This window comes from Malurus melanocephalus, unplaced genomic scaffold (genome assembly GCF_030028575.1).
Source record: "Malurus melanocephalus ecotype Western Australia unplaced genomic scaffold, MMel_1.1 scaffold_154, whole genome shotgun sequence".
NCBI lineage: Eukaryota > Metazoa > Chordata > Aves > Passeriformes > Maluridae > Malurus > Malurus melanocephalus.
In genome coordinates this window covers 308,833-320,346 of record NW_026623386.1, presented here as the reverse complement: position 1 = coordinate 320,346, position 11,514 = coordinate 308,833, and the positions used below count along the sequence as shown (strand labels likewise).

The 11,514-nt window shown below is 35.5% G+C and overlaps 1 protein-coding gene across 1 annotated transcript in view; it reads right to left on the bottom strand.

Annotated features, from left to right (window-relative positions):
- LOC130576779 (cadherin-9-like) overlaps positions 1-11,514 on the bottom strand; it is a 68,395-nt gene that overhangs the window by 35,374 nt on the left and 21,507 nt on the right. The window contains exon 2 of the mRNA XM_057371678.1: positions 10,434-10,728. Within this exon, the coding sequence (XP_057227661.1) occupies positions 10,434-10,728 (295 nt within the window). The remainder of the gene's footprint in view (positions 1-10,433; positions 10,729-11,514) is intronic.

Below are 11,514 nucleotides of genomic sequence, written 5' to 3'. Positions count from 1 at the left end.
AACAAAAAAACAAACCAACAGAAACAACCCTGTCTTTGTGTTTTACTTTCAAAATAGATGAATTCATGTGTTAGGATAATTTAAAAAAAAGTAAAAAGTCCCCAATATTTACACTCAGCTGCATAATGTTCACAACTTAGGGGTATACTCAACCATTCAAAATGGTCTTTCCTTTCATAAACAACTGAAAGTTTTCTGTGTTCAATAGATTAGACTAAGTAAGCAACCCAGTGGGCTTTAATTTAACAAAACAATAATAATTTAGAAAAATTATACTTCTCAATGTAATTTGAAAAATCTCTTTTATGGCTACATGTAAAAAATCTCAGATTTACCTTTTGTCTAGTTAATTGCAATTCCTGACTTAGATCTGTGTAATCAGCCTTCCCAGCCAATTACAGAACCCACATTTGTGAAATCCCATTCTCAGAAATCATTTCAATGAAGAAAATTATTTTTTTAGACACCTAACACACTGTACAAGAAACATAATTACATGGTTTCAGAAAAGAACTCTGTGCATTAGAATGATATAAATAGTGACACTAATGCTAGCACTTTTAACAMAAAATCTGTCCTTAGACAACAGATCATCTCTCCAATACTAACCTGTTTAATTTAATGTCTGGCATATTTTAGTTTTAATGAAGGCTGTAACACATGTATGCCTCTGTTTGACATGTTCCTTCTGAAATAGACACGGGTGTTCCTAATATTAGTACTGTTAATTAGTGCCAGCTATTCCAGTCCTTAGCACAGCACTTCAATTGCTGCAGCCTTCAATATGGTCCCATAAATGTGAGAAGGGTCTCACTGCAAGTCTTATTCTGTAGTATGCCYTAAAAGAAGGAAAATTATGTGGTGGTTGGTACTTTCAAAGGCTCATAAGGGAATAAATTAGGTGCCTATAAACTGGCATCATGCATAGGAGCTCTTGTTTACTGTGGCTCTGAAAACAGGTTGCACATGAATTGTAACTTTTATGTCAAAGGATGTATAGAGGGGTATGTATTCATGGCAAGAGGTTTGCACACTGGCTGAAGCAGCATACTGTTTCAGAATGTAAATGTTATTTTTGGTTTTCAGATGKGAAGCCAAGAAAGATGGAAGGTTTTAATGTCCTATCAGAGGGACAGCATCTCTAACAATGCAGACCATATCCCACTTTGCATTGCAGTGTGAGCAAAAGTGCTAATGTAAAGAATCCAGGAGCATTATGCTTCTCTTCAGAGATCATAGTGTTATAGCTGAAAATCTAAGGAAATCAAAGCAAGGAAAATYAATGCATCAAAAAGTGTTTAGTTTAGTTTCAAAAGAACTTTTGATGCTAGTTTCAAGCTCTAATTTAGAGATGTTCAGGTCTCTGGTTCTGGCAGTTTTTGTAGTGTTTGGGGGGTTTTGTCTTTTTTTTTCATTTTGTTTTGTTTTCAATGCACACGGATAATGGAAAGCAATAATCTGTTGCAATAAAGTAGCCAGGCAAACAGTTTTGCATTGAATCATTTCAGGGAGATAGAAAAGGGAGGCACATTCAACATAGCCCAGGTCTGAAAATTCTATTTGGCAAGATGCCTGTGCTTCCAAGGCTATCATGTCAATGTCCATTGCTACAGTAGTTGAACTTATTGAGTAGTTGAACTTATTGTGGAGTAGAGGTGGTCTAGTCTTCTATGAATTGGTRGGAAATTGAGTTTAAATGGGTTTGTGGCCAGCTTAAAACTGCATCTCCAATATTTAGACCAATTAGTTGGCAAATATAAAAGTCTYAATAGTGCTATAAAAGTCATGCATTACTAATTGCTGCATTTATACTGCTGGCATCTAATTTCTTCCTATGAAAAATATTTTAGACCAGAACATCATGAAAGATCAGCAGGTGGAGGTCTAAGGGAGCTCAGCAGAGGTCACAGACTGACAGTGAGTTGACAGTGGCTCTGTTCTCACAGGACAGAAATACGAAAATTATTTATACTTTCTGGAATTAGCAGCAAACATTAGTTAATTTKATTTTTTGATAACACCTGCAAAATTCCAATTCCTTGTAGCACCAAGAGTCAACTRTTGCTCACAGAGGAAGAATAAATGGCTCTGCTTTTCTCATTGTGCTGCTTCAGGTTTGTGCTGTCTTAAGAAGAAACCAAACTTGCCCCTTACCCCTAATAAAAGAAAAAAATAGGAAAGAAAGTGAGGAATCTTGTTTGTGTTAGAAGCATTTTGCAGCTGAAGAAAATGGATATGTCAAGTGATTCTTTAGCTAAGGATAGACACTACTGGATGAAAGATCTCACCTGCTTTTACCTGCTGTATTTTGCATATTCTTGGCACTTCCCTAGCACTAGCTCTGGCATCTAACCCCACGTGATCTGAAACAGGGAACAAAAGTAGTAGAAAAGTAACCTTGAACAATCCATCTTTATGATGATTTAGTTCCTTAATCTTTTTTTGGTTTCAGAGGACAGTGGGAATGACATAAGACAACACCCCTGGCAGGAAACAGAAAGACCTAAAGAAGAAAAAAGAGTGACACTCCTTTTTTTTTTTTTTTTTTTTTTTTTTTTTTTTTCTTTTTTTTTTCTGTAGCCTGACATCTTATCTGTATTATTAAAATGTTCTGCAAATCTTAAGTTTGTGAATGATTTGAATTTGAATCAAATTTGAGCATTTGAATGATGTTATAGATGTTTTCTATCTTGACCTCTGTAAAGTCTTTGATGCAATTTCCAATMTCCTTCTCTCTACTTTGGAGGGAGAGGGATTTGATGGGTGGACTRTTAGATGGATAAAGAACTGGTTGAACAGTCCCATCYGGTGGATAGTGGTCAATGCCTCAGTGTCCCAATGGACATCAATGGCAAGTGCTGTCTCTTGGGAGCCTGTACTGGAACCAATGTCATTGAATATCTTAATTAATGACACAGACAAAGGGATCAAGCATAGCCTCAGCAAATTTGTAGATATATCAAACTGAGTGATGTGATTGACACACCTGAAGGACAAGATGCCATCAAGAGGGACCTGGACAACCTGGAGAACTGGGCCCATGGGAATCTCATGAGGATTAACAAGACTCAGTGCTGGTGCTGCATCTGGATCAGGGCAASCCCAGTACCAACACGGGCTGGGGATGARCAGATGGAGAACAGCCCTGCTGAGAAGGACTTAGGGGGGCTGGTGGGTGAGAGGCTGGACATGAACCAGCCATGGGTACTCACAGCTCAAAAAGCATCATATCAAAAGCATCTTGGTCAGCAAGGGYAAGTGMCCACCTGCAGTGCTGCACCCAGCTCTGGGGTCCCCAGAACAGGAACAAYCTGTTGGAGTGAGTGCAGAGGAGGCCACAAAGGTGATAAGAGAGATGGAGGACCTCTCCTGTGGGAAAAGGCTGAGAGAGTTGAAATTGTTCAGTCTGGAGAAAAGAARGCTTCAGGGTTACCTGATTGCAGCCTTCCAGTACYTTGAGAGACCCCATTGGAAAGAGGAAGAAAGACTATTCACTAGGGCTTGTAGTGACAGGGCAAGGSGGAATCATTTCAAACTGGATAGAGGTAGGTTTAGATTACATATTAGGAATAAATTCTTTAATGCAAGGGTGATGAGAAACTGAAACACYGTGCCCAGAGACATTGCCCCATCCTTGGGAGCATTCAAGGTCAAGCTGGATGGGGCTCTGAGCAACCTTGTCTAGTGGAAGGGTCCCTGCCCGTGGCAGAGGGGTGGGAGGTAGATATATTTGAGGTCCCTTCCAACCCAAACCAYTCTATGATTCCATGATTTATGTGATTGCTTATATTATATTTTATATATTTATTTTATCTTCAGTCTGTAACAAAGACTGACAATAATTGTAAATGGATATTTAAATTTCACAGAAATTATATACATTGTTCATTAAACAAACATCATGCAGGAAGATCCTGACACTTCTGTAATATCCAGCTTGAATCAGTGGAGCTGTACAAATGCAAAATAACCTGTTCACAGTACAAGAGCCATAGAAAGTTCCTTGCAGGAATGCTTATTGCTGGGAAACTGCTGTCTATATTATATACGTAGATAGATGTGTAGACAAATGATAACATAATTTAAGGTAAAAATAATCATGATCTGGATAAGATTTCTTTGGTTCCAGTGGTTTTCTTTTTTACACTAGAAATATGAAGTTTTAAAGCACTSTTTCATACTACTCTAAAAGAGTTCTGCCTCATGCCAAATGCAAAATAATTTTAAATACTGCCATATACTTTCCTAACAAAAATACTGTGCATGTCCTTGACAGACTGCATGCCCAAAAGTGAATGAAAAAACCCCAAATAATCCAAAATTCTTTGAAATCATCCTGGAAATATTTATGTTTTTAACTACTCAACTAAAAGAGGATTTTGATTTTTAAACCTTGATGGTTTAAGAAAGTATTAATGGGCATTGAACTCCTTTTTTATTTTTTTTTCATAATAAAGACATGCATGAAAATAATAAAAAGCTTAAATTTGGATAAAAATTCTGCATTTAAAAAAAAGATTCTGATATTTACAAAGGTTTTAAGTAAGTCTTTAGTTACAGTGGTATATGCAAAAAGAAATATTGAAAGTATTCCAGTTACAGAATTTCTGCCATCATGCTTAGTTTGACTAAAAGGAATTCTAATTCTATCTTGTAAAATATGAACTTGTAGATAAAATATTTATTTGAAATGTAWCTTTCTCTTAAAGCTAACTCAATAATTCATCTTAAAATAGAGTGCACATTAACAATTAGGATTCTGAAGTTTTGCAAGTTTGCAAAGTAGTTTTTGTAAGCTTGTGTCAAAGTCAAAGACAGTCATTCATTCAGCTTCTTTTTATAAACATCTGAAACCAGGGAAAATATGCAAAGGAGAAAATATAATTATTTCCTGCTGAAACATGAAAGATGAGAGCTGCYTCCCTTTAGTTGTTTATACACATCTGTAGATTAATGATTACTGACATAAGCAAATTCAAAAATAGAAAATGTGATGGTTACTGCATTTGGTTCATTTTCTTTCTTTTTTCTTATTTTTACCATAAGTTCTACTTGTTCTTGTAAGAGCTTCCCATACAAAATAACAAACTGYTCTTGAAAAATATGGGCTTGGGATTATGTGATGCTGAAAACATGGTGTAACTAAAAATAATATCAGAGTGGAGTGCAGTCTTACTTAAATGAAGTAGTAGTTGTGACGATTATAGATTCCCAAGAGATACTATAGAAACATTGAACAATGATAATGAAACTTCTGAGGGAATCATTGTATAATTGGTGTGTCAGGATATACTGCTGCACTCAAAGACAACACCGCAGTAATAAGATTGATAATGTTAATGCATATTACCCAGTGTGTTTTATTGCAACTCATCTCACTTTTTATCATGTAAATGTCTTTCATATATATATTTTTTTATATATTTTAGTTAGAAGAGCTGTTCAATAGACAGCATGTTTAGTCATGCTATAATCCTATGTACCTGAGTTAAAATTGGCTATATTTATACTTTGTAAATAACATTCTTTTATCAACCTCACTTATCAGCTAAAGAAAAACTGATTATTTTATCCTGACTATTTTCAATAAAAAAAAGGTATAATGGAAAATTTTATGTCCTAAATTTAACCATTTAAAATATGCTCCTCTATATTTAGATGAATCCTGTCATGTAGAAATCCCAAAATATGTTAGGAGCCATTGGTTAGATTCATAAATTTAGAAAGTAGCAGTTTGAAGAAATGACTGGTAAATTAAATTAGTTGTCCTGTCTCTTAATAGAATCAATGCAAGGATTAAAAATTTGTTGTGAAATACTCATCAACTGCATGCTAAAGAAGCTTAATGAGAGAAAACTGGTAAACCTTACTCATTTAAATTAGCAAAGCAAGTACAGAGGGATATAATAATATTGACCCAGGTGTCAAAAAGGGATTAACTACATGGGGCATCTCATTGTTAATTTCCCTTTTTAAAAAGTTCTTAACTTTATAACCTAAGAAAAATKATTTACACAGTGAGATGCGGTGCTAGTATTGATTTGATTTTATTTTGGGGATTTTTTAGGAATGTTTCACTTGGAAAAATACTTGAATTGAGTTATACTCATGTAAGTCTTGAAGATGAAATGAGTAGATTATAAATGTGATCAAGGCTGTACTTTTCATTATACATGAAGAGGAAATGAAAAGATTATTCATGATCCATAATATGTATTTAACTTCTCTGAAGTTTTCAGTGGTTCAGACTAGGTCATGCTTCAAAGCCACCAGTTCTTCATTGTGCCCAAGATTGTAACTTACAGCTTTGTCATTCCATCAGTTTAAAATGCTGAACATCGTTTGTAAATTTGATTCTTCTATTATGTTTTGATTAATCTCTATGGGTCTTCCTAGCCTCCTMTTCTCATTTTTCAAAATTATATGGTATTGAATCAATTTACTGTCTAACAAAAAACTCAGGATTCTTCCAATCAACTCCAGTATCATTCAAAAATACAGCTACAGCAGTTATTATCCTCTAATAATTCCAAACAGCAGATGATTTTAATGAGAAATTCCATGTTATTGGGTTTTAGAATGTTTTAAACKAACTTTCTCAGTCAACTTTTTAAGCCAATATCAGTGTGAACATTTAACATGATCATTTTCATAAAATTCATCTGAAATGACACTGCAGTCAGCTCACTTCAGTGGTTTTGATTACTCCCAGAGCTAACTTAGCTACACAGCATTTTAGGTTTACCCATAACACTSTTGGATTGGATCCTATTTAGGCGTAGCAGGGCTAATTTATATATAGCTTGATGGCTGCACAAACTATGCACAAATAAGCATTCATATTTCCCCCGGGCTTGAATAGGTTGTGCTGAAAATCCATGTTATGGTTTCACTCTTTTTACTACCAAACTAGTTAAACATGACGGAGATTTGCTTATTGGTACTGAAAATCACACATTCTGTCAGAGGTGTTGACTTACCATTTTCCCTTGTGTGCTCTAGACATAGTTATTCCAAGAAACAGTCAGTGACATGCTGGAAAGCACATAGCATGGTTGCAATTTGAATAACAGATATACACACAGCTGGAAACATTGGTAGCCACGATTCCTCTGCAATTTCTCAATCTTGGTGACATTTCCCTGAGCTTTCATAAATATCTGCTGTCATATTTGTTGGACTTGACAAATATAATAAATATAATAGTTAAGAAAAAAACTGTATTTTGAGACAGAAAACTGGGAAGAGTTAAAGAATTGGAAGAAATTGGGGTTTTTCCTACCGATTTTTTACCTGCTTATCATGATTATATCACTTCTTTTAGTGTGCATAATGTAACAATATAGTAATTTACAGTCGGGAAGGGAAGGGAAGGGAATTAATTTCTACAGACACTATTAGAGAATATCCAAAGGAGGGCAAAGACAGAGGAGAAGGGCCTTGGTGGGAGGCTGCACGAGGAATGGCTGAGGTCACTTGGTCTGTTCATCCTGGAAAAGAGGAGACTGAAGTGAGACCTCATTGTAGTCACAACTTCCTCATGAGGGAAAGAGGAGGGGCACACACTGATCTCTTCTCTGTGGTGTCCAGTGACAGGACCCAGGGGAATGACCTGGAGTTGTATCAGGAAAAGTTCAGGCTGGATTTTAGAAAAAAGTTCTTCATCCAGAGGGTGGTTGGGCACTGGAAGAGGCTCCCAGGGAAGTGGGCACAACACCAAGACCAACAGAGTTCAAGAAGAGTTTGGTCAATGCTCTCAGGAACAAGGTGTAATTCTTGGGGTGTTGTGGGCAGGGCCAGGAGTTGAACTTCAATGACCCTTGAGATTCTCTCCCAGCTCAGGATGGTCTGTGATTCTGGTTCTGTGACTTGTTTTACAAAATGTTCCAATCTCAAATTGCATTTTTGCCGTGGCCCTTACTATCTTAGCGCTATGTGTGGGGGCTGGGCTCTAAAGCAGCCTGGACTCAGACATGGACTAAACAGCRCAGGCTCTGTCTGGGTGACGCAGCCAGCCACAGAGATGGACRGRATTGGACAGATGAAACTATTYACCAATCACAGACTAGAACATGCTACATGGACATTGGAGAGTGCCTGGCTGTGTCATCTGGCTGGGACCTATGAGATTGGTGTACTTGGGAAGCGGGGAGATAAGAAAASCATATATAAAGCRTGYTGGTAGCTAGTAGAGGGTAGAGCTGAAAATCACTAGAGCTGAGATCGGAAGACTAATAAAGAAGAACCTAGACCTGCCTCTCAGAGTCTTGGGTCGTCTTTCCTGCAGGGCGCTCACACATTTTAAATTCTACAGCWCAGAACAAACTAAAAGGTTTGGGCCTTCTGCCTTAACAACTTTAGACTTTGAGCTTCTGTTTAAGTTGTTTTTTTTGCAATTAGGGCAACCAGTTTCTCATCTGGAAGAATAGTACAAAAGGACTCCAAGAAGGAATCTATATATGTTCATAATCTTTTTTGCATCTGTATGTACATCCTGACTCTTGAATTACCATTCTTATGACTGACTTGAGAAATATAGAATATCTGTTTCCAGAATGGACTGGATTTGGGTCCTAATTCTATTCCAGTTTAAAAAACAAACAAAAAACCAAACAAACAACAACAACAAAAAAACCCCCTACAAAACTACTTTTATTCATTCAAATTCAAATGCTAAAAATTCCCATTCCAGTGGATTTTATATTCCTAACGCCAACTAAATGTCAACTAAACAGAGGAAAGAGGAACTGAGATCCCTTCTTTTGCCTTCATTTTGGAAGCCAAAGGACATTTTTTACTGTTTATATCCTTTATCTCAAGGAGAAAGATATGCACTTGTCTTGAAAGCAAAACTCACCTTTACTTATGTCTTTTATGCCCATTTCCTCAGCTTAAAGTACATCATGGTACTTATGCTATCATCCTCCTCATCAAATATGAACATTTCATAGACTTAATATTTCTCAGGCACTGCCAAAGCACTGGATCTTATGCATTTCTCTTTTATTCATGTGTCTCCATTGACTCTTATAAAGTTGGACTAAGTGATAAGGTTAAACATGGACATCATACCTTTTTTCCTATCTAYTCCCACAGAGCTCCTTCCTTACAAATATATTTCAAATTAAATATGACAGCTGCACTGCCAACATTTTTCTTTCAGTGATTATCAGCAAAGCAAATTCTGAATGGAAAGGGTTTCTCTATTTTCCATGTATCTTTTAAAGAAGCATCCATCTTTGTGTTGCACATAGTAGTGTATTTGTTTCCTTCTCAGGCTTACAAAATATTATTTTATAATTACAAAATATTTTATAGGTGYGTCATAAAATATTTTCTTTTATAAAAGAAGTAAAAACTAATATTTTACACTATCACATTTATAGAATAAATTCTTACTCTGTTCTACTTCTCAGAGATATTAGCTTCTGGAAATTATTTTGTGAAGATGCATATTAATCACAAGGTTCAATGGGTATTTTATTGTCTCTCTTAGTAATGCCATCATCCAGGGCTGATTTTGCAAAYCATTACAGTAAATCATCAGAAGTAAATAACGCTTGAGAATTTATCTGTTAGTTGTTACCCACAGTCTATGGATTTTATGCTTATTTATGAGAGAAACTGTCTCTGCTGTAAGAAAGTGGAGCACTTAGGTAATCATGATAAGTTCTGATGAATGTGTGCTGGTGAATATTTTCTATCATTTTATATATTTGAACAAAACTCAGAGAATTATTTTCCTGCTATGCTATATTTCTTACCTTTACTGTAACTCCACATTCTTACATTTCATTGTAGYAGTTATAAATGGGTGTAAGTTTTTACTCAAAAAGGCAAATATTTTTGAAACAAATTGTTTAGGAACAGTGTTCATATATTTGGTATGAAAAAGTCCACAACTAAATAAACAAGTTCATATTAGAAAAACCACATCAACAAGAACTATCACTACTGATAACAAAAAGAGAAAAATGATTTGCAGGAACATATTTTGCATCATTTTGATATGTTAATTTATTTATATACTTACATGCTTAAAGTTGTTTGTGTCTAAAGGTACAGAGAGTTTTGGCAAATTAGACGTTAAAATACAAAGACGATGTACTTTATGCAAGTGATATTCTCAACTGTGACAAAACTATGTAGTAACTGATGAGACAACCATGCATGCTGCATTCCTTGATGGTTCCACTGGGCTTAAAAGAGTAAAGAGTAGCTTACAGCATGGAAAAAGGATTAAAAAGTGGATAAAGATGAAATAAATGAATGAAAGCAAAAACCAATTATTTATGAAACATTGCTGGCAACAGAAACTGTTCCATGGATATTCAGAGAAGCTGGTAGCAAGTACCTCAAATAATAAATTACTTGCAAGTTCCAAATCAGCTCAAACYTGTTCATACTTTACATAAGGAGAAGTTTTTACCTACCAACTCCAGACATCTCCGGAATGCTGGCGGTGTACATRTCCTTGGTGAATTTCGGTTCATTGTCATTGATATCATGGATTTTAATGATAAATTCAGACTCTGGCTCCACTTGTCTTCCAGTTTTTCTGTCTATAGCCTTGGCACGTAGCACRTACAGGGACTTTTCTTCTCTGTCCAATTTCTTTGCAGCATGAATATCTCCTGTATTTTCATCTATAATGAACAGACTGCCAGCCCCATCTCCTGTTAATATGTATTTTAAATTTCCATCTCCTTTATCTTGGTCAGTGTGTAGCTTCAGAGAGGTAGAAAAGAAGAATTTTATAAATATATGTATTGTTATTACAGACCAAATAATTCAGCATATATGAATAAGTAAGTCTGTACAATCTTGACTATAACTGGGGTCAGTAGTGGTTATCTTCTCTTTCGCTGTTGGAAAAATTGAAAATTTTAGGCTCAGTCACACATAAAAAATAACTCCAAACAAACAAACCCATAAGGACATGAGAAATGTAGAATATTTTGAAATAGTATTTAAAATAAAAAACTTTATAAAAATTATATTTCTTTGAACAGTCTGTCCAGAAATTACCAGCATTCTCCTTTGGAAAATGATGGCYAGTGAAAACTCTCAGATTTCCATTTGTAAAATAGTACTTGCCTTGTCATTTACTGTTTACTGATAAGACAATTAGTTACCTTGAAACAACATACAAGAAATAGGTTTTAAGGATTAAAGCTCCTGAACTACACCAAATCACCTATAAATGCTCTGAATTAAGTAATTTACATCTCTACTTGCATTGTTTTCTGATTTTTTATTTAAGGAACATCTTTTCTCAGTTAATTACTTCCTTCTTTCTTGTCCTCTCCACACAGAAGAAATAATTTTCCAGAATGCTAGGAGGTAAATTTTCAAAGCATAGAGAAAGTTTTAACAGTCCTTTTCCTATTCGACCTCCTCCTAAGAGTTCAAAACTCTGTCCCTGTGAACCTACAGGCACAGGTTAGCTTGCCTTATGGTACCATTAGGAAAAGGTGTCTAAAACCAAAGTAAAAAAAAAAAAAAAAAAAAAAA